Source organism: Odocoileus virginianus, chromosome 26 (assembly GCF_023699985.2).
Source record: "Odocoileus virginianus isolate 20LAN1187 ecotype Illinois chromosome 26, Ovbor_1.2, whole genome shotgun sequence".
Taxonomy (NCBI): Eukaryota; Metazoa; Chordata; class Mammalia; order Artiodactyla; family Cervidae; genus Odocoileus; species Odocoileus virginianus.
Window position 1 is genome coordinate 41,673,173 of NC_069699.1, and position 24,672 is coordinate 41,697,844.

A 24,672-nucleotide genomic window follows, 5' to 3' on the forward strand; every position below is an offset into this window, starting at 1 on the left:
CACACACACACACACACACACGTCCAACACCAAAATGGGAGCAACAAGCTTGTCTCTTGTTGTCATGTTTGGAAACTGGAGCTGCTTTTGTTACATTATAAGGGTTTCATCTGGGTAGAAAATGTTCTTCATATGCTCACCTTTGCCTTTGAAGAGGTCATCCATGTTGCCAAACATTGTAGGTAACATTTGAATGGAAATGCTGTAAATACAGACTGAGTCACAAATTGAAACTGGAATTTGTACGATTTTATCTGTCATGCTTTTGTCTCTCGTTGAATCAAAACAGAGGATGCCAGCAGGCCAGCTGTATCTGTCCACACCTTGATAGTCATGAGTGCCAAGAAGTTTATGTGGCTGTCTTGTTTAGAGCTGTATAGTCTCATATGTTCTCAGTCTTCACTGTAGAGTGAGTGAGAGTTCTTAGAACTATCCAGTTGAGAACATGCTAATGATGATTTCTACAGCATTGGGAGTTCCTGCTTTTCTTGGGTCAGGTCTGCTAGAGTTGTAGAAGGAAGCTTTCTGGACATTAACTTTGTAGCAAAAGTGGTGGAATGAGGTTGGTGAAGGAAGAAACATTTCCCATGTAATAAAAGTGGGATTGTTTAGAGCTGAGATGAGACTTTTCTTACTGTTTGGTATTCAGATGAGATTTACTTTGGAAGTCACATCAGCAAATATTATATTTCTTGAGAACGTTGGCTGTGTTTTCAATCACAGGGCCTCTTTATTTTGCTTAACATGTGCAGCAAGTTGTTAGCTTCAACTTGTGTAGTATGTAGATGGCTTCAACTTTGTTTTTTCTTAAAACTACAGGTAGACTCACCATTAAAATATGTTTTTAGTATCTATTTTGGAACCTTAAAAAGATGATTTGGGACAAGGGCAAACAGTTTGTGCCATCCAGTCCACACAGTTTCTTTCTTTTTGGTGCTTACTCACATAGGCACTTAATTTGTTATCATGTATTAGAACATTTCCCTGTCGCCTCAGAAACTGTCTTACAGGTCAGGCTTTTAGAACCTGAATTTTTTAAACACAAAACAGGATTATGGATTAATCTCAGGCAGGGCAGTCTCTGGGGGCAGCGTAAGCTGACAAGTGAGACTCTGCTCTTGGCAAGACCCCTGTGGGGTCGCCCTCTGTTCCTGTCGTTGACCCATTGGACGAAAGAGTGGATGTGTGTGTGAGTCTAGGCATGACTTCTCTAAAGATCAACATTTGTACACACTGGAGTCACCTTTTATACATAGTGCTACTGACATTAACCAGAGAAGTGGGCCTGACAGCCCTGGCCTCAGAGCCAGCAACGAGAGTGGCCCGGCTGTGTGCGCACATTTATCTGAAGGGATTCAGCACAACATTACACAGCCTAATTGTTTTTTGTCCAAAAGGAACTATTGCCCAGATAGAGGCGCCTCTAAGGTTACTGAATGTGACCCATCAAAATGGGGTATTCATTTCCATGTATGTATACTTGCTAGTTATTTTAAATACCCAGTTATTTAAAGTGTTTCTCCTCTCGAAGTTCAGATACTATGATTTTCTTACAGTGAGTTATACCATTATTAATTCTTGAAGAAAAGAAAGGGGAAATATATTTTTTAATGAAGTAGTTTGTATATTTGAGAAGTTGTAAAAGAGAAGAAAATTGCAGCTGAAGCAGTCAGATCCTTGAGTGAATATCGGGCCTGCCTGAGAGGAATCCAGTGTTCTTCTCAGGAACATTTGTCTTGAGACTGTTTAATAGCAGGGCTGTGTTTGATTCAGGCTTGTGTTTAATCACTTTATATGGGACTAGACTATAATCTAATATTGATGCTGAAAATTATTTAACCTGAAAAGAACTACTAGGAAAGAAAATCACTTATTTTAAAAACTGAGATCAAAGACATCAGTTGTAGAAAATATCCTTTGTGGGGTACATAAACATCTGCCTCCAAAGCATGATACAAGTATTTGGTAAAGTCTGATGTTTAATATGTGAGTATAAATTGTACCATCTAACACAACTTTTCATCACAATTGTGGGGTTTTGAAGAACAGAGTGTCACATTTTAAGATTTGAGCAGTTTTATCTCTGCTCAGACCACAGTGAATGCTGCCATGCATCAGGGTAATTAGGAAAAACAAAAGTTACTGTTTTTAAGTCTGAAAATTATGCTCAGCAGGACTTGTACTTTGGTTATTTTTATAGAAGTGGACTGGATTTGACCCTTGTCATCCACCAACTCTCCGCCTGACTCTCTGAGGGACCAATACATGGTCCTTAGCAGCAGGTCAGGGATGGTCCATGGGGCAGAGCCAGGTGAGAAGCAGAGTAAATGGTCCAGGGAGCTCAGTGTCATAACCCCATTCTCCTTAGTTCAGCTGGATGGCCGGAAAGTCAAGACTTATTCCCCGGAGTGTGAGAAGGATGTTGAACTGCTCACTGATGACTGCTGAGATGGGAACAGAGGCAGCGTTGAGCAGATCTGTTGTGATCGGGTGGGTATTATTCCATTTGGAGATGGAAGGAAAGCAGATAGACTCTCTATTCAGCTTGAAATTGCAGTGAGGTTCAGTCTGTCAGCCTTGCTTATGTCGTGTCTCATACTCATCCTCAGTCACTCTGTATGTCTGGAAAACTGACTGGGTGGGCGTCTTTGTTCCCAGTCTTCTTTTTATGAAGCGATATCCCCACAGTTAACCAATTAAGAATTGTTTTTCTCAGTGTAGCAGTAATCTCTCTGAGAGGAGTGAGCCAAATTGCTGTGGGGGATGCTGTGCCCCGGGGACGCATTTGGGAGGATTTCCTTCTCCTGAAGCCACAGGGTCAACATAAAGCCTCCATAAAAAGTTTTAAATAAAGGAGAAATTGAAGCGGAAGATTTCATTCTGGCACTTCATGTCTGGTTTTTGCTTTCCTCCCACTGAGGAGCTAACCAAGCCAGTGATCTGGAGGATGTATTTAGTTTGAGGATAATGAAACTTTACTATGATTTAAAAAAATTTTTTTTTCCTTACCTGGATTATGATTGTAAGGAAACCAGTATCTGCCAGTGACCTTTACGAACTAGCTTATGATGCATTGGTAGCTATTGTTAAACATGGCACTTAAAAATGTTTTATTGTATGTAGATGTGATTGTTTTATAAAATGGCGATTATGACTATGACATTTCTATCGCTTGACTCAAGGAAGGTGATTTTATGTACTTAGTGAGTAGGTGTCAAGCCATTGATATAAATGCTGATGGTTTTACCTGGATTTTTAGTTGTCCTTGGGAATGGAAGTCATTTACAGCATGAAAATTCTCTGCTGAAATCCTCTTAGCTGAAACATTTTGGAGAGGAGTCTTCCTTAAGAAGATGGAAGTGGCCTCATAGACCTTATGTGAGCATCTCCCTTCTCCCCCAGCATTTGCCCTGGCTGACTATTTCCTGTGGAGTTGAATGCCTATCAGACATGGCATGTTCTTTTTTTTCTTTTAAGAACTTAAACCTTTTACTTTTAGACAATTGCAGCTTCATCTGCAGTTTTAAGAAATAATAGAGAGAGATTTTGTGTATCCTTCGCCAGTTTCCCCCAGTGGTTACATCTTGCAAAGCTGTAGGACAGTATCACAGTCAGGATCTTGACAGTGATACAGTCCAGGTGCGGAACAGTCCCAGCAACCATAGGACCCTTCACGTTGCCCTTCGTAACTGCACTCGATTCCTCCCCCATTTCCACCTCTTACCCTGGCAACCAAGAATCTGTTCTCCATTTCTATAATTTTCTCCTTTTAAGAACATTATATACATTAAATCATATAGGATATGACCTTTAGGGACTAGCATTTTTCAATTTTATTCACTGGTGGTGCCTCCAAGTTGTTGGATATATCAGTACTTTGTTCTTCTTCATTGCAGAGTGGATGCCCCTTAAATTATTTAACCATTCACCAGTTGAAGGACATCCAGGTTGTTTCTAGTTTGGTGCTATTGTGAATAAAGCTATTATGGACATTCATATACAGGTTTTTGTGTGAACCTAAGTTTTCATTTCTTTGAGATAAAAGATAGAAAGAGTATAGTTACTGGGTCAAGAAACTGCCAAGTTGTTTTCCAGACTGGTGGCATTGTTTTATATTCTGAGTCAGCCTTGTATCAGGGATCCAGTTTTTCTGTATCCTCACCAGCATTTGGTATTACCACTACTTATTATTATAGTCATTGAGATAGGTGTATAGTGATGTTTTGTTGTGGTTTTAGTTTGTGGTTCACCAATGGCTAAAGATATGGAACATTTTTCCATGTGCTTATTTGTTACGTGTATGTCCTCTTCACCACAGTGTCAGCTCATGCTTTATGTCTATTTTCTAATTGTTTTAGGAATTTTACTTGTCGATTTTTGAGAGTTCTTTATATAATCTCATACTGGTTGTTTGTCAGATATGTGGTTTGCAAATATTTTCTCCCAGTCGATAGGTTGTCTTTGTTATCCACCGAACAAGTTCTTTCACAGAACAATTTTTTTTTTCAGTTTTTATGAGGTCTGGTTTGCTAATCTTTACCTTTGTAATATGTGATTTTGGTGTCAATTCTTAGAACTCATTGCTTAGCCTTAGATTCAGAAGACTTTTTTTTCCCAATTATTTTTCTATAAGGCTTATAGTTTTATGTCTTATATTTAAGATCATGATTCACTTTGTTTTTGTACAAGACATAACATGTAGGTCAATGTTTTCTTTTTTTCAATCTATGGATGTCCAATTGCTCAGCACTGTTTGTTGAAAAGGCTATCTTTAATCCATTGAATCGTTTTTGCCCTTTTGTCAACCATCACTTGAACAGTTATCTTTTAGATATAATATTGTTGCAGTATATCTATTTCTGTGTTCTCTATTCTGTTCTACTGATCTGTGTGGCTGTCTCTCTGCCAACAATACATTCTCTTGGTTATTGTAATACTATGGGCCCTAATATTAGGTAGAGTGATTCCTTCCATTTTATTCTCCTTTGTCAGAATTGTTTTAGCTATTACTGGACTTGTCCTTTTCCATATAAATTTTATAATAACTTTGTCTATATCTATAAAAAACTTGCTGAGATTTAGATAGAAATTACATTAAACCTATAGATCAATCTGAGAAATATTGACATGTTTACTATCTTCAGTCTTTTCATCCATGGCTCTCCATGTATTTAAATCTTTGATTTCTTTTATCAGAATTTTGAGAAGTTTCAATGTCCAGATCACATCCATGTTTTAAGTTTCTACCTAAATATTTCATTTTTTTGGAGTGACTGTAAATGGCCTTTAGGTTTTGATTTTAGTTTCCACATGTTCATTGTTAGTTTATAGAAATGCAGTTGACTTTGTGTGTTGATCTTGTATCTTTCAACCTTGCTAAACACATTTATTAGTTCTAGGTGGTTTTTGTAGATTTCTACATAAACAGTTATGTCATCTGTAAATAGGGGTGGTTTTAAAACTTCCTGTGGGATTTTTGTGTTTTTTATTCATTTCTTGCCTTATTGCAGCATCTGGAATTTCACAAATTATGCTGAATAAGAGGGGGAAAAGCAGATATCCTTGCCTTGCTTCTGATCTTAGAAAGCATTCAGTCTTTTGCTGTAGCTATAGCTTTTTCAGTTAAGTGCTTTTTATCAAGTTAATGAAATTTCACTGTATTTGGTGTGCACATTTTGAGATGCTGTTTTGTATCTTCAAACAAGGGAAACTAAACAGTGGAAAGTATTTTGTTTTCATGTCCATTTTCTTTTAGGATCAATAATGTAAAGAAAGCGATTATTGGCAGAATTGTGAGATGATCTCGAAGTTTCCTCTCTCTGCAGAACATACCCTGTATAATCCCTAGGTCTGTGGGTAGGATGCCATGTCACTCACGTGATTATGGGGCAGACTCTCATAAGCATTACGACTGTGGCTTTAAAGTTTTGAGGGGGCCATGTGGCAAGTAAAAAAGTTATTCTATAGAAGCTAGGAGTTTTAAGGGCATGGGGACCTCAGATCTATATATATCTGCAGGGAACTGAATTCTACTTCAGCCACATGAGCTTAAAAGATGATCCTGTGCTCCAGATGAGAATTCACCATGACAGTATCTTGATTTGAACCTTGTGAGACTCTGGTAGGAGAACCTTGTAACTGTGATTCCTGCTTGGACTTCCAACCTACAGAGCTGTGAGCTGCCAAGTTTGTGGTCATTTGTTATACCATCATAGAAACATAATACAAAAATATCTTAAATAATTTGGAAATGTGTTGGAATCAAAGCACATAGTGAATATTCTACTCTAATGAATTAAGAGGGATCCAAGGTTTATTCACTAATTTGTGTTTATCCATAATTTGTGGCTACTGGTTTTATGTTAGATGTTATGTTCAGGCCTGGGCATACTGAGGAGAATGAGCCATGGTCTTCCCTTGCTGTTGAGGAACTCATGGCCCAGAGTATCCTCCCAGATCTATCAGTATATGTAGTTCCCTCCAACAATTATCCCATTACGTTTGTATTCAACAATCAGACTCAAATCCGGGTAAAGAGTAAGCCATCTGCAATTCTTGGGTAAGTCCCTTACTCTTTTAGAGTTGGAGTTTTCCATCAGTTCAGTGATACGCTTCTTTGGGAATAAGTGAAGATCAAATGGGAGTTAGGATACCTCATTATTTTAATCAGAGGTAATGATTACCTCTCTGCAGTATAACTTCTTTTCTTCCTGTCTGCATCCCACCCACAATTCTCCATTGGCCATCTACTGTGTGTTTGTGAAGATGCCCCCGTAGACCCATTCAAGGATGCATTTGACTCTGTGTATTAATAGCCTAAGGTGGCATGCAGGGAGGACACTACCTATTGCTCAAGGTAGATAGAACTGTGATGCCGGGATTCTGAGGGGACCGGAAAAGGGCTTGGGGTCAGGCCTGATTTGGCCTGATTGAAATTTGCCATCATAAACAGGTATCTCCTGCAGATCTATACCAGTAGGAGGACTCAGAATAAAAGATACATCCTTTTTTCATTTTTCCTCCTTGGAATTGCCTCAATTGATCCTCACATCATAGGAAAGAAGTCTATTTGAAAGTATTGCCCTGATTTGTTGAATGGGAATGGGTAGACCTTGCTAATATAGAAGTGATCAAGGGACATGGACAAATGCTTCTGATTGTGTAGGGCCTCCCAGCTCATTTTGAGTAGTTCAGAATCAAAACAATAATAACAATAATAAAAGTAGAAAATGCTAAACAAGCAAGCCACCAAACTGGGCTTCAAAACCCACAGGAACTTTATGAGGGAGCAAGTTGAAATGAGCAATATTCAGGCACACTGTGGGGCAGGGTAGAGGTGCCAGGAATGGCTGATGACAGCTGTGGAGTCACTAGCACTCAGGCACTCCCTGGTGAACCTGGATTATAATCAGCATAAATCTAAGTGACTGTCAAGGGCAAAGAAACTGTGCTAGGAAGTGCGGCCCGTCTTAAGGTCCTGTTGGCTGACAGCAGTTGCCACCGAAACTGCCACCAGAGGGCCCCTCCCCGCTTTATTACTGTCCTTTGGAGGTGATGGTCTCCCAGCAACTAATTTTTCCATGGGAGCAGAAGTACTTTCTACCAAGACCTTCTTTTGATGTAATTTAAATTAAAAAAATTTCAATGAAGAAGTATAGTTGATTTACAATGTTGTGCTAATTTCTGGTGTATAGCAGTGATTCAGTTATATGTATATGTATGTGTGTAAATATATATATATATATATATATATATCCTTTTTATATTATTTTCCATTATGATTTATCACAAGATACTGAATATAGTTTTCTGTGCTATACAGAAGGACCTTGTTGTTTATCCATCCTATATATAATTGTTTGCATCTGCTAATCCCAAACTCCCAGTACTTCACTTTCCCACTTCGTCTCGCCCTTAGCAAACACAAGTCTGTTCTCTGTGTCTGTGGCTCTGTTTCTGTTTCATAGATATGGTTGCTATTTTTAAAACTTACATTCTTTTTACATTAATGATTCATAGTTGTATCGAAAAGTACAAAGAAGAATATTATAGATTACCTGAAATCTAACCTCAAGAACAATCATGTCATCAATGTTTTGATGCCCTTCCTTCTAGTCTTTTTTCTTATGAATATTCATTTAGAAACACACATATAGTTGGGATGGTATTGTGTTTATCATTTACTAACCTGCTTTTCTCAGGTTTCATTAACATCTTTCTTTTCTGTTAAATGTTTCTACTTAGTGTTTAATTTATGACCAACATCTCAACAACTGATGCCTGCAGTGTATTATCTGATATTTTTGTAACATCTATACACACACAGAGACACATAATAATTTATTTAATTTCTTTGGAAGGTGAGGATATGTATGTGTATGTTTGTATAAGTACTTGTGTTTCTATATGTTTCTGTGTATATATATATGTGTGTATATATATATGAACATATATGTGTGCATATATATGCATAATTTTTATTAGTTTTATAAACAACGTGATGAACATTTATTTTATGATAATTTTTTATTGTTACTTTATAAACAATAATGTGATGAACATTTATTATATCATTAGAAAAAATTCCTAGAATGAAGTCATTGGGTCAAATGCTAATTCTTGAGTTGTGCAGAATTTTAAGGAAGTTAAGAGTTTTGGGGGGGACTTCTCTGGCAATCTAGTAGTTAAGACTCTGTACTTCCAATGCAGAGAATTTGGGCTCAATCCCTGGTTTGAAAACTAAAATTCCACATGTAGTGTGGTGTGACCAAATAAACGTTTTTCTCATATGCTCAAAAAAAAAATTTTTTCCACAAAAATTGAAATAATTCCTACATGTCACTTTGACAATAAGTTGTAAAATTTGAATGCTTTTGCTCTCTCCGATACAGTAGCCACTAGACATATGGATATTTAAATTTAAATTAAAAATTTTTTATTAGTTAAGACTGAAAAACAAAAACAAATCAGTTCTTCAGTTGTACCAGTCAGATTGCCAGGGCTCCGTAGCCACATATGGGCTTCCCTGGTGGCTCAGACAGTGAAGAATCTGCCTACAATGCGGGAGACCTGGGTTCGATCTCTGGGTTGGGAAGATCCCCTGGAGAAGGGAAAGGCTACCCACGCTAGTATTCTGGCCTGGAGAAGTCCATGGGGTTGCAAAGAGCTGGACAGGACTGAGCGACTTTCACTTTCATAGCCACATGTAATTAATGGCATGTGTATTGGAAAGTGCAAATTAGGGCCTTGCCATCATCACAGGAGGTTTTATGGGATCATGCTGCTCTGATATCTTCATGAGTTCCTTTATAATTGTGATTGGAGTTTAGTATATTTTGTAGGTAATTAATTTGGCTTGATATAGATTTCAGAGTAAAAAATTTCACTGTTCCATTGAAGATGAAAAACGTTGTCTTTCTGAAAATGTAAGAACATGGAAATTCAACCCTTTGTCTTGCTTCCTCATGCTCTAACAGGCTGAAAAATAAGAGCTGGTGTTAAAACTGACATCACTATTGGTGCCAATGTGCTTTCTGTGTGGCAAGTGTGTAGTTGTTGTAAGTCAGGTATTCTTCACAAGGACTCTGCGAGGTGCAGCTGTCACCCACATTTTACAGGGAAAGAAGCTGACGTACATGGGGCTCAAGTGCTTTCTCCAGGGTCAGTACATGCCTGGATCCTGATTGTGACCTAAGCCCCCAGCTTCAGAATCCACACACTCAGCCACTCTTTGTGTTGCTTCTAAGGTGACACTAGTGGTTAACAATTCGCCTGGGGACATAAGTGATGTGGGTTCAATCCCTAGGTTGGGAGGATCCCTTGGAGGAGGGCATGGCAACCGACTCCAGTACTCTTGCCTGGAAAATTCCATGGACAGAGGAGCCTGGTGGGCTATAGTCCATGGAATCACAAAGATGAGGACATGACTGAAGTGACTTAGCACGCACACACTGCTCCTTGAGAACCTGAGACTCTTAGGGAAAAGACTGGCTCTTTTCTATGCTGCAGAACTGTGCACACATAAAGTAAAAATGTCTCCCGGTTGCTCGAAAAGTAGCTACACCAGACATACACAGAAGTAGATCCACAGCCTTTTTCTAAGGGAGGTTCCCCTGAACCAAGTTCAGCTTGGAATGAGGAGTACTCAAGGGCCTTCCGGAGAAACTGTTACCCATCCGTACTCTGACTCAGAATCTGTTCAGTCAGAATGGATGTATTTTACACATTTATTCTCCATCCATCCTTTATTATGGAGTGAGATTTTGTCAATAAGCTTTGAGAAAGGAGGGGGAAAGGAGGAATTTAAAGTGCTGTCAAAATCAAAGCGCTGAAGCCCAAATAGCCTTGCTTGATGGGGTTATTTGTTTGCAGCTGAAGGATCAGAGGTGACACGTTTAGGCAGAGAGAAGTTTAAACTTCAGCAAGGAGCAAACAAGTCCCAAATGCAATCTTGAGGGTAGCCAGGTCCAAGCAGAAACCAGTCTGGGAATTTTCAGTTTCAACCTTTTCCAAAAGGTGTCACTCTAAGGCAGCAGTGGGGAGGTGAGAGGGAGGTAGAGATAGAAATGTAAGATAAGAGTAATTGGAAAAATAAGATTAGTAGTCCTTGTTCTAACAGATCCTTCAACCCACAGCATCAGTGCCTCAGAAGTTGCTGTTGAGGAGAGAGGGTTTCAGCGTTTATCTTTACCTCCTCATCTTAGCGTGACCTTCTCTGTACCCAGGGCAGAGCTGGGCCAAATCCCAGCTATTCCCCGAGGACCAATTCACATTCCAGGTTTGCTGTAATTTGGGGTATGGGCATTTCATTGGCTCTGTGTTCTGGTGCAAACTGAAAACGACCATCCTCTTGCGCTCGGGATGCAGTGAGAACAGAAAACTAGGATGGATGGTGAGGGGGGGAAGGCAGAAGAGTCTGTGTAATTTTAACACATGGTTTTAAAAGCTGTTTAAAAATTCCAAATCATTAACACAAGATAGACACTAAATCAATGCTGACATATAATTTATGGGAAAAATTGTTTTATCAAAATATTTGAAGATCAGCTCCTGCCAAGTGAGCCTCTTGAAAAGTACTGGATGTTGCCACGTGTCAGGAAGAGACACACAGAACGGGCAGTTGGGCTCTTGGCAGATAACTGAGAGAGAAGCTGGTTTTCAAATATTTAGTTAAACAACACAAATGTATGTGTAAGTTTAAGTCGACACATGTTAATGATTTAAGGTCTTAAACGGGTTTCTTATTTTATTGTTTTAAAGCTCTAATATTCACTTTAAAATTCCAACCATTTCTCCAGAACTGGATGTTTAAGCATTAGACTCTAGAAATTCATTTGATAGCTTCACTATTCTTAAAGTGTACAGAGTTATGAATTATTCAAATACAGCTGAATAGTCCTGGTAACTTAACCATTTTATAAGAGACTTTTTATAATCTGCCATATAGAATAACTAATAAAATCAGAACTGACACACAAACACTTAGGGATTTTTGTTTTGTTTTGTTTAATTGGTGAGACCAAGAAGTCATCTAATTTGAAGAAACCTTTAATTATTCTAGATATGTAACACCAAAGCAATGTATATTTAAAAATGTAATCTTAGCTTTCTAGATAGAGCATCAGAATTCCAATCTTGCCCTATGTGGGGACCTTTTAGGAAATTTTTTTAGCTGGAACATGTTAAATGTTTATAGAAGATTTCTGAGGTTGCTGTGAGTTCTCTTTTTTCATCAAAGATGGCCTTTTAGGAATAAAACAGCCTCTCTAAACTCCACCCCCCCACCCAGGAAATATTATTGTCTGGGGAATTACCAATAGATGCACTTCCAAAATAAGCAAACGCTGTGTTGAATTGAGACACACAGGTTGCTCTCCTGCTGGATTTTTCAAAAGCATTTATTAGCTCATAATCATTGTTATTCTTCCAGTAGCAGTTCCCCGATGAACAGGACCATGGGGCCCTGCGACCTGGGCTTTCTAGCTTGTATTTTCTCCCTCCTTTTCAGCAGGCCACTCCCACTTACCTACCTGCTTTTGGAGAACAGCCATGAAGCCTAGGACAAAATTGGCTTTAAACTCTTGCTCATCACTCAGTACTTTTCTATATTAGTTTTTTTTCATCACTATTGTAATTAAATAGTTGTTTGATTCAGGGTTGCCCACCAAACCAGTCAGGTTCTCAGGATGAGCGTGTTGTGTCTAGCAGAGTGCCTTGCACACAGGAGATACCCAGGGAGACGAGGTGGTGCAGTGGTAGAAGGACTGCATGTCTCCCAGGTCCCAGGCAGAGTGAGTGGAATGCAGAGCAGAATTAAAAGCTGCTTGCTTCTACCCCAGCTCAAGGCCTGCGGTAGCTTTTTTATCAGGCCATCTCGAAACTCTCGGGTTCCTGGGTGCTCTTGATGGCTTCCAGGTGGCCATGAGCATAGAGTTCCCTCCGTTCAGGGGCCAAGTATCCGAGCCCTCTTGTCTCCATAGCAAAGAGAAGGTGCTTGAGGCAAACAGAGAGCAAGAACTTGAAGGGCGCTTGGTGAGGATGGCAAGGGGAGCGCTGATTTATGGGGTAGGAAAGTATCAAGTTCGGGCTTACACTTCATCCGTCATTGCACTAAGTGGGTCAGAGGAGGGTGTTTCAGAATCACATCTTTGCACTCCCTTTCCTCTCATTCCTCAGGTATTTATTGAGTGTGGACACTGGTTCCATGTCAGGGGCTGAAGGGCCTTCCAGAGAGAGCGGAGACGTGGTCCGTGCCCTCTGAGGATTACAATCCAGTTGCAGCAACTAAGCACACACATGAAAGGGTTGTGCAGAAATGTGAAGTGGTGTTTAATGAGGTGGTGGAAGGTCGGGTGCGGAAGGTAATAACCGAACCATTTGGGTGAAGGTAATGCTACCAACAACCCAGCCTTGGGACAGTGGTAACTGTCATGCCCTGGACACTCGCAGGATGTCTAACAGAGAGGGCCGGGTGCTTGAGGTGTATTGTCTCCCTTTATGCTTATGCCAACCCTGTGTGGTGACTTCTGTTTCCTCCCCCTATTTTATAGAGGAGGTCCTGCGGGCTGAGAGAAAGGTCTGTAATGTCCAGGCTTCCCAATATAGGTTGCACTTTGGTATCACTTCGGAATCACCTGCTTTTTTAATAAAGTACTAATGCCAGACTCCTACCCTCAGATGTTTTAATTTAATTGGTAGGAGTGTGACTATGGCATCAAGGATTTTAAAAATATTTCTAAAGGGTTCAAATGTGCAGCAGAGTTTACGAAGCATTGGGTTTAGATTGTCCTAAGGTCACAGAGGTCGTATTGATGGAACCCAAACTTGATCCAGGTCTGCCTGTTTTCAGAGCTCCAGATTTATATCACTGAACCTATGAAGGAGGCCAGTGCTCTGTGGCAGAGCCTTAAAGGGGAGGTGATTTCAGTATTTGGAGGGGTCACTGTAGGGTAGTCCGGGCCTCCCAGGTGGCATCAGTGGTAAAGAACCTGCCTGCCAGTGCAGGAGACTTAAGAGATGTGGGCTCCCTGGGTCAGGAAGATCCCCTGTGGGGCACGACAACCCACTCCAGTGTTCTTCCTGGAGAATCCCCTGGACAGGGGAGCCTGGCAGGCTATGGTCCATAGGGTCGTAAAGAATAGGCCACAATGGAAGTGACTTAGCACAGCACAGCACTATAGGGTAATCCAGGGGCGTGTGTGTGTGTGTGTGCGTGCGCGCGTGTGTGTGTGTGTGTGTGTGTTGTTGTTGCTCTTGTTGCTGAAGATAGGTGACAGCAAGCAGAGAATCTTGAATTCAGTAATAAGCAAACATAAAATGGGTTGAATGCTTAAATTGGCCCTGTATGAGTGAGAACTGCTGCTTCTATGGCACCAAATACTTGGGTGTTGTCCTTAGTGCATCATGCACATTAACCCATTGAATCTTCACCAAACTCCTTTTAGCTAAGCTCCCACATCGCAAGGAAGCTGAGTTCAGAAAGTTTTTATAACTGACTCAGAAGGACACAGATAGTAAGTGGTAGGCTAGCTACTCAGTCCTGTTTGTCACCACTATGCCACGCTATCTCTTCTGTTAAGCATGTTCTATGTGTTTTCATATTTGCCAGTCCCCATACTAATAGCTTCACTTTCATTGCTTCATTTAATACCTGAAGTAACTCTAGTGAGACATACCATTGTTACAGATGAGGAAACTCAGATACTTTCCCAAGGCTCTATAATAAATGGTAAAGCAAGTGTTATTCGTGCAGTCTGGTTTCTTAATCCACGATTTTAACCATTCTCCATATTTAAAATATTTTAATTATATATAAATACATACCTATGTATTTACATATATTAAATATTTATTTTTATATATATGTAAAATATTTAAAACTGAAAAATTCAAATTATGTTTTAAGCAAAATTCTGTATAGAAGACAAAGTAGAACAACTCCGTTTGAGTGTGAGATGGTGGATGGAGCTCTCTGCTGATTCACACTCTTTCTCCCACTCCGCTAATCTGTTTATCAGCCCCCAGATGCCTTTTTGGAACTCATGGTGGTCTAGGGAACAGAGTTCAAAGACCACAACTGTAGGTAATCAGGAGCCCCTTGAGATGATGGAACCAGACCAGTGATACTTTTGATGAAATATTGATGGTTTAGGCATATTTTCCTGGAAGTGGGGAGGCAAGTTGTAAGAATAAATCCCACGAGGCATCTTGGCTCACCCAGTTCAAAGTCACATCCAAAGATACAAAGTCAAAACAGCTGAAAAAAATCAAAAGGAAAGTCTAACCTTCAATCTGTGTCTTTGGAAAACATTGAAGCCCCAGGAATAACACCTAGCAACTTTTCCCCCTTCCTCTTTTCTCTACCTTCTCAGTCATCTTATTCTGCCCTTATAACAAAACAAAACCTCTGTGTACCCAGCCTCTAGGCTCATCACTTCTCTTTCCTCTCTCACTCGTATCTCCTTTTTATCATATAGATTGTCATAGCCTACCCTTCAAAGTACTGTACCTTTGCACACAGTTTTGCTGGTTCACTCTACTACTTATTTCCTAAAATCCAGGCATAGTCCTGGCTGAGAGAGAACTCTTGACGGTGAAGAAGCTGAACAGGCAAAGCCAAGTCCTTATTTAGGGTTGGGGTAGGAACAAAGGCTGGGAACACATGTGTGCACACACACACACACTTATTTTCAATCTTGTCAGAAATGTGGGGTGGGGGAAGGGATACAAGCTGGAAGCATAAAAAGCAGTGATAGAAAAAGATAATGGTCTCAGGAAGTGTTTCCAAAATAGACTTGATGATGAAGAGAAAACAAAGGGGAAAGAGAGGGAAGACACAAATGTGGTTCTTAAACATGAGTCACTGAGAAAAGCTGAGGACACTGGACTAAAGTGTCACCAATGTGTTAGGAAATGGCAGGTACGGAGAGCTGGGGTAGGTGGTAGGGATTTGGTTTAGATAGGTGTGCATGGATCATCCTGAATTCAAAGTGATACTGTGACATCTAAATGGAAGTAATCATCAAGTGGTTCAGTGTATGTGAAAGATGTTAAGTGAATAAAAGGAGACAAAGTTTGGAAAAGTATCAGAATAGTGTTGAGAGCTATAGAGACAAACCTCAGTCCTTCTCTGAGAAGCCACTTTGATGAGGAAAATATCTCTGGGACAGAGTCATGAAGGGAAAGGTCCAGTTATGGATGCAGGAGGGTGAAGAGTTTCCAAGAGAAACAGGGGAAGTAAGTTCTCAATCTAAGGCGAGCTTCTGAGAACTCAAGGGAAAGGCTGGCTTATAGGTGAATGGGGAATGGATACAGTCCCGCTCACCCATTACACTGTGTTTCAGAGAGGCTATCTAATAAGAAGGGGGGCTTTCTAATGATATATATATATATTTAAAACAGTTTACAAAATTATACATAGCATCTCAATTATATGTAATATGTAAAAGAGTAAGAGAGAGATGGAGAAATTAAAACAAAGTGTTCAGAGTGTTTATCTCCATGTGGTGGTATTTTGGGTAATCTTAGCTAAAAAGAATGTCATTTTTCTTATATTAAAAAAAATTAAATTTTTTCTGTCTTTTGGATTCCATATGAGTATACCTTATTTTAAGAGAGTGTTATTTTACTGATATTAACTAGAAGAATAATAAATGATATAGAGGCTATGTCATCTCATGTAATACCCACAAACATCTAATAGGAATAAATAACATAATTTCCTGTTTCCAGGTAAAGAACCCAAAGCCAAAAGAGATAAAGAAACTTTTGTCAGTCATATAGTGAGTTATGGAGACATGATTCAAATCTGATCATTTTTTTTTTTTTTCTCCCTTTATTTTTTTTTTTTTTTAATTTTTATTAGTTGGAGGCTAATTACTTTACATCATTACAGTAGTTTTTGTTATACATTGATATGAATTAGCCATGGATTTACATGTATTCCCCATCCCAGTCCCCCCTCCCACCTCCCTCTCCACCCGATCCCTCTGGGTCTTCCCAGTGCACCAGGCCCGAGCACTTGTCTCATGTCCCCAGCCTGAGCTGGTTATCCGTTTCACCCTAGATAATATACATGTTTCAATGCTGTTCTCCTGAAACATCCCACCCTCTCCTTCTCCCAGAGTCCACAAGTCTGTTCCATACATCTGAGTCTCTTTTTCTGTTTTGCATATAGGGTTATCATTACCATCTTTCTAAAGTCCATATATATGTGTTAGTATACTGTAATGGTCTTTATCTTTCTGGCTTACTTCGCTCTGTATAATGGGCTCCAGTTTCATCCATCTCATTAGAACTGATTCAAATGAATTCTTTTTAATGGCTGAGTAGTATTCCATGGTGTATATGTACCACAGCTTCCTCATCCATTCGTCTGCTGATGGGCATCTGGGTTGCTTCCATGTCCTGGCTATTATAAACAGTGCTGCGATGAACATTGGGGTGCATGTGGCTCTTTCAGATCTGGTTTCCTTGGTGTGTATGCCCAGAAGTGGGATTGCTGGGTCATATGGCAGTTCTATTTCCAGCTTTTTAAGAAATCTCCACACTGTTTTCCATAGTGGCTGTACTAATTTGCATTCCCACCAACAGTGTAAGAGGGTTCCCTTTTCTCCACACCCTCTCCAGCATTTATTGCTTGTAGACTTTTGGATAGCAGCCATCCTGACTGGCGTATAATGGTACCTCATTGTGGTTTTGATCAAATCTGATCATTTTTAAGGCACAAGTTTCATAGACATGGACAGCTAAAATATTACTTCCAGTGAGGAGAAGTTGTTGGGGAACCGTTCAGCTGTGCAAACTACACATTAAGAAAAGACATATGGCAAGAAGGAGGGTATCGTTGGCCTGCAAGTTTTGGGAGAGCAAGAATAAAAAGTACATCCTCTTAATGAGAGGGACCTGGTGGTAGGGAGGTGGAGGCAGGTATTATAGACACTTGATAAGGAGTGTGACAGTTCATCAGTCAAGGCCGACAAGTCGCACTGGAGGTAACAGCCTCTCGTCTCGTGTTGTAACCCAGCGAAGGCGCTACCTTGCTGACGTGGTGTGCTCTGGCCTTGAGCTTCGTTGTGCTCACTCAGGGGCTCAGGCTGAAGGAGACACTGAAACATGCTTCTGAAGTCGTTATGCCCAGGAAAAGCGACGGCTGTGGTAGATTGCTAGTTCTTAAATGCTTCTGCTTGGAAATGACAGTGATCTAAGGTGTAGTTGTTAAAGCTGGTTTAATATAAAACTAGTTAGTGTCTGCCATAAGCAGTCACGTGGCAGGTGAACTAAGAACTTGGAGACCCATAAAGTAGCATTCTGTGTCTGTGGATTGCAGGCAGGTCAGCTCAGTTAATAAGGGAGTCAGCAGGTGAGAATCCTGGACACCCTCCCTCTTCTCTGACATCGATAGTACATTTGGAATTAAAAAAAAGTTACAAAAGGAAAGGGAGTCATGAGAACACAGACCATCCCAAGCAGAGGATCAGGCAGACTGTGTCTGAGTTGATGCTTGGAATGACCATAATATTGATCTTTTAAAAAGCAACACTGCTATTGAATGTATAAAAAATAGGGTAAAACAGACAAAAACACTTCTGCTTCAGATTCATCAAGTATTGTTTTGAAGAAGGGCTTCTAGTTGTATTTATGATATTCTATGAGCTTATATGAGAAACTAAAAAGTTTGATTGCTTTTTAATATTTAAATTTTGCATGTTAAATGTTATGTGTTAAAGAGTAATGCTGTTTATCCCTGTGTAGTTCTGTGACTTTCATAGGTTATGCTCTATAGTCCTTGCTTTTAAAACTGTTTTTGGTTTTGGCTTTTATTTATATTACCTGGTCATTGAGTTTCCTCTTTTTATCAGGGCAGAATGAAGGGTTTTCTGAATTTTAAAAGCCTGTAATTTACCTTGGATGTGAACTATCATGCTTATTCTGAATAAATTCCATGTAAAACTGCAGAAATTGTGTAGAAAGTCTTTATGAATTGGAACTTAACATGTCATTGACACGTTTTGAAGGGTGTTCTGTTGACTTTAGTGATAGATGATCCCATTCTGCCAAGTTCAGCTGGAAGGGGTGACTTAGAAACCCAAACATCAACTCTGGAGTTTAAAAACTTCCTGAAACCATGGTTTTAAGTCCTCAGGGTGGATGCAGCCTGCATCTGTGCAAGGGATGGCATTTCACCAGCTTGCTCCACGGAAGGCTCTGGAAAAGAACCATTAAACACCAGGCTTCTTTGTTGTGTGTTGGCTTTTAAACGTCTCCAATGGTTCGGGAAGGATAAGGCCTTGCCTTGGGGCTCCCTGGTCCAATTTTTTGGGACCTGGATGAAAACCCTGGATATTTGATAGTCTGGCTTATTTCTATGGTGTATTAGCACCCTATAAAAGTTACATGTCATTTATTTCAAGTTTAGAACCCTCTCAAACTTCAGGGGCAAACCAAACTTGAACCTTTTGTGGCTGGGATTCTGTTTACCTTTGGCCAAACCTTGCTTCCTGAATGTGAAACAGGGAGGTGAGGTGAGAGGGGGGCCCCTGAGGCCCCTTGGCCATCAAATTGCTTTTGCCAAACAAGGCTTTGATAGGCTAAAACATGAATGAATTTGAAACACGTAGAGTAGCTTCCTGTCAGAATGCTCTGGGGCCTACACACAAAAGTATATTGTGCCAGGCAAAGTGCATTTGAGTGTTGCCTTCAGCCAACTGTGAGGCAGTATGAGATTTTTGCCAAACACAGGTTGAAATTGGGTCAAGCCACTCACCTTCCAGTTCTAATAAATACATTAAGTAGTTTCTATAAAAGTTATTGGATAATCCAATTGAATGAGGACCTTGGAGAAATTTGGACATGTCTTGTGTTTGAAATGTTTATTTTTAAGTAGTGACAAAGAAAGAAGGGACGCCGGGATACAATGCCCAGCTCAAGAATGGCTTTAATTCTCTTGTGTCTGTTGTCAGAACGCAAGGTACGCCTTGTGCTTGAATGGAGGAGAAATAATGCTGCGTCCCATGCACTTTTCAGATAGAAGAACTGATGAATGCGCTGGAGAAGACCAGACAGGAACTGGACGCCACCAAGGCTCGCCTTGCCGCCACGCAGCAGTCCTTGGCTGAAAAAGAGGCACACTTGGCCAACCTACGGATAGAGAGGAGGAAACAGCTGGAGGAGATCCTGGAGATGAAGTGAGTACCCATTTTTGCTTTCTCAGTCTTTCTTTTCTAACTTCTCTGTAGGGATGAGAAAGGGAATTCTAAAGAAGAGGAAGAAAGAGCTTAGAGAAAGAATCATTTAGCTAACACTTGACCAGTTGTTTCTATGACTATGCTTCTTATTTTCTCGAATTACAGCTTCCATGTCCCAATGTGCACATTTTTCACATCTGTTATTCAAAAAAGAAAAAAAATCCAACATAAGGTTTTGTGACTCTGTGTTTTGTGGACGGCACTAATATTCTTAGATCTATCGAAAAGGTTTGGGCTGGCCAAGAGACAGAGGCCTTGTTAAGCACAATGGTAATTGAAGTCCTGCTCAGGGTTAAATGGAAACTTTTCTGAGGAGGTATTTCCTAATTGTGACTATAACTTTGCTAATTATATTCTTTTCACTTGTGTACAATGCCTGGCTTGTGTTGGCTTTCATAGTCTCAAGGTTGGCACCTCTTTGTTTAGAAAGCAGGACTCTGATTTGCTGGGCTGATAAAAACAGGCTTGGAAATGCCCCTGCCCCCCTGTCTCGTTGGGTAGGTAAGCACTGGACAGGGGTGGGGGCTGGGTAGGGGAGGAGACTGGAACAAATGTCTTTCTTTGATTTGATCAATAAGGTGTGACTGCTTGTCGGGCAATGGTTGTTCCCGTGGGCCTGTGACACACCCACCTCCACCTAGCTTTTATATCATTCTCACAGTGAAATAATATCACCGTGAAAGAACATAGTAAAGATAAGTATTCAAAGATTTTAGAGATAATCAATTGCTATGACTCTATTTCTGAAAAATTAGGCAAGAAGCAGCATCTCTCTGTAACTCTTAAAATGAAATAATCAGTAAAGTATGATTTAAATCCGGCCTCCTTCCACAATAAGGGGAAATGTATAGAATTATAGCATCTTAAGCCTGTAACATAGACTTGGAAATTGGTGGCTAGGTATGGAAGAATAACCTTACCCTGACCCTGCAAGTCTTACACATGGTTAGTATTAAACCCAGAAAGCTTAGATCATGGAAAATATGGAATGAAATATTTTGAAGGATTTAATAATGAGGACAGAACTTTTATTCCTTGTCAACTACCTCAGTTTCTCCTAGACCAAAGAATAAGTAGTTTTTTTCCACATATAAACTCCCATTTTTCCTAATAAAAGATGATATAATAAAAGCAGATATTATTATCCTCAGTTTAGAGGTGAGGGAACTGAGACTCAGCGAGATTTCAAGTAATTTGCTTAAGGACATCTGGCCAGGGTTAAAACCAAAATCTGTTCAGACTCCCTTTCTACTGCCTCATTTTCTCATGCAGTTATGTCAACTCCACCAAGTCCAGAACTTTTGTCTGTTTGAATCACTGCAGAAATGCTGCCTAGAACAGTGCCTGCATATGGTTGGTGCTCAGTAATTGCTCATTGATGGAATGAATAGATTGAATGCTGGAGACTGGATATGTACTTAGGAAGAATCATATTTCAGGCATTTGTGACAGTACCGATGTGATCAGTAATTTATTAATAATGCCAGTACATTGATTCCATCAGCCTTTATTCGTTCTCTTTCACTTACCCAGCTTCTGCCTCCTTGTGTGTTGCTATGTGTCAGAGTCAGGCTAATTTCTCTCATTGTTCTGCAGCTGTTCCCAAGTTAACTCTACACCTCCTGGAGTGATTTATTATGCCATTATAAGGAAACTTTCATTATTTCCTGTTTATAAAAAGAGCACATACTTCCAACGTTTTGAGAGAACAAGTAACGGTGAAGCATGCTGGTTTGGGAGTTGTCAGAGCTGGGTTGAAATCCTGTTGCGTCCACTTGGTGGTTGTGTGACTTGGGGGAAAATGACCTTAACATTGCTGACCCTATGGTTTCCTCCTGTAATGACTTTCGTGGGGTGGTTGTGAAGAGAAGCACTCAGAGGAGGACTTGGCACATGGAAAATGAAATATGTGTGTAAATGGCACTATCAGCCAATGAAAATATGTCATTTGTTTAGTATACTTTGTGAAGAGTATCATTTGTCTAAAATTTGGGTTTATTTTTCTAAAACATATAAACCTTTTCCATGTGTATGTTTTCCCACTTAATTTCATGATTTCAGATAGCACCTAACTAAGACCTCTTTTGGTGAATTGCCACATTATTGCCGAAGTGCTTAATCTGCTGCCACTGCAAAATAAATAGAAAATTCTTCTGTTAATTCCTTTGGTAAAAGTAACAAAGCTCTGCTTCATTAAGCCCAATATGAACCTCATTCACTCTTTAACTGGCCCAGAAGCCCCACTAACCAGGGTTCTTCCCAGGACTATGGGGACACAGGTGCAGGGCAGTTAAATTGACTGAGAACCCCAGTTAGATTTACCAGCCTCTTCAGATGTTCTAGTCAACCAAACGGTTTGGTGAATCTTGATTGAGTTGAGTTGATGTATTGGTTATTGGACATTAACTGAGTCAATGCTAGTTAGTGTGAGCAGTCAGCTGGATGTGTCATTGCATTTACTATCACTCTGTGCCAAGCGTTGTCTTTCATTCAACTGACAGGCAAGTGTGCAAGCAACTTTAGGCAAGTCTACCCAGGATTGGGAAATCCTGGTACATGGGAAAAGCCAAATGGTGTTAGGAAGAGGGGTAGGGCCATGAATCAAGAGAAATAAGATGTGGTCTCATAACTCATCCATAACCTTAAAGGAGGTCACTCTCTGGTTGCCTCGGTTTTTTTCTTTGGTGACATGGAGGTTGATATTACCTGCCCTGTCTACTCCATAGAATTGTTACAGGGGAACAGGGTTTTTTAAAAATACTGAACTGAAATTAATATAAACTAGCATATGTAAAAGCACTTTGAAACATAAAAGGGGATTTTGAAATGAGAGATGGTGTCCGTTAAATTTGTTGCAAAATTAAATGACACAGAGTCATAGTATTGGAAAACAGCTGGGTGCAGCCTTCCAGCCTATATAAGCCAGACTGCTGTCCACATAATAAGAAATTCACCAGGCCTTGGTGAAGACCACTTGCCTTGAAAGCCATGAGCTCATAAGGTGGCAGTTCATGTTCCACGGCTCTTGAAGGTAGCTCCTTCATCCTTATATGGAACTGAAATAGCTTTCCATGTACTTAACATTACCACTTGTCTTGGTTTTTGTTTCAGAGCTACATAGATTTCAGCTGAGCCCTGTCCACATGACAGGCAGCCTTTTATTTTTCATAAATTTATTTTTATTTTTTACCTGTTCAGGTAATACTGTGCATTCTAAAAGGAGAAAAAAAGAAAGAGCAAAATTAAAAAGAAACAAAATTGCATATGATCCTACCATGCAGAGATAGATACTAATAGCATTTTGATGTCTACCTTTACAAATGCTCTTTATTTTTTTAACAAAACTAGATTGCACTTTCGTATTTTGTAAATCCTTCTTTTGTTTTCTGAATGGTAAACACCGCTCTGTGCAGCAAACATTGAATTGTATTATTTTTAATTATCCAACATACTATCATACAGATTTCTTCCTTTATCGGAGGCTTATCTTGGTGCCAGTATTTTGCTAATATAAAGAATGTCTTGATAAGCATCCTGCTGTTTCAATTGGTTAGCTTACTTTCAAATAATTGCAGATTAATATGTAGCTATAAGAAATAGTACAGAGAATTCTCTTGTATGCTTCACTTGTTTCCCTCAGTGGTAATATCTGACATAATTACAGCACAGTATTATGCCAGAAAATTGATATTGATATAGCTTACCAACTTTATTCAGATTTCTGCAGTTTTACATGTACTCATGTATGTGTATGTATTTAGTCACATACAATTTTATCACACGTTTACATTTGTATAACCACCAGCATGGTCAAGATATAACACTGTCCATCATTACAAGGCTCCCTCATGCTGCCTTTTGATAGTTACACTCCTAACCCAACTGTTTAATTTTTAACTAGAGTTTTATCATTTGGGGACGTGTGCAACACTGGCCTTCATTTTTCCCTGCCATTTTTCTTGGCCAGGGAGGGAGTTGTCCTCTTAGTTTAAATTTAGGCTGAATTTAGAGTGAGAAAAATATTGCTTGATTTAAAGACTTCTCTAAATGAGTTGGTCAATTTGTTTACAGTGAAATTCCCTTTTAATATTGGATATCTAGAACTTGTCATATGGTAGGCATTCAGAATCAAAAAGAAAATCACTTATGGTCCTACCATACAGAGATAGACAGTGATGGCATTTTGGTGTATGCATTTACAAATACTCATTTTTTAAAAGAAAATTAAATTTTACTTCCATATTTTATAAATTCTGCATTTGAGGAATGAATGTCCACTGCTATAGGTGGACAACAAAAATGCATGCCCTTATCAAGTTTGCATTTTAGTAAAAGGAGTGATTGAAATGAATGGACAAATAAGCAAATAAACGAATAATTAGATGAATAAAGTAGCTTCTTGTGGAACCAACAAAGTTTAGAATCCCACTTAGAAAGCTCTTTCTATTGATAAGGACCCTCCTGATTATTTGGGGGTAAAGACGGAAATGCTATGTCACCCCCTATAGTCTGAGAAACCTTCTAGGGTCTGAGCCTAGTGGAGAGTCTTTGACTCTCTCTTGTGTAGAATTCTTCCCCCCGAATAAATATTTTTTCCAGTTTAATCTTCATTGGTTAGTATTCTAACTGCCAGTCATTATTCCCACACTAGAAGGAACTAATGGTTCCCAACCATACATTTTCATAGAAGAACATAATATTCTCCTTCCCTTGTGTATAAGATTATTCTTTTACTTAAAAAATATCTAAAACCTCTTACTAAAACATTTCATAATGGTTTGTCTTTGTTACATTTGCTTCTATTTAAAAGGGATTTTGTTAAAATAATATTAAGAACATCATTCTATATGTTTGGTTTTATTAATGCCAGTTAATGAGCTTACATTCCAGTAACCAAAGCTCGATTATTTAATTTGTGGCAGGTGAA

The 24,672-nt window shown here is 39.5% G+C and overlaps 1 protein-coding gene across 13 annotated transcripts in view; it reads left to right on the forward strand.

The window, feature by feature from the left end:
- The window catches only part of ERC2 (ELKS/RAB6-interacting/CAST family member 2), a 971,398-nt gene that overhangs the window by 567,533 nt on the left and 379,193 nt on the right, over nt 1–24,672 (forward strand). For all 13 annotated transcript variants that reach the window (XR_011483727.1, XR_011483728.1, XR_011483729.1 and 10 more), the window contains one exon: nt 19,525–19,685. Coding sequence is in view for 10 of the 13 variants with exons in the window: in XM_070455889.1 (XP_070311990.1) it covers nt 19,525–19,685 (161 nt within the window). In the remaining 3 variants the exon portion in view is untranslated. The remainder of the gene's footprint in view (nt 1–19,524; nt 19,686–24,672) is intronic.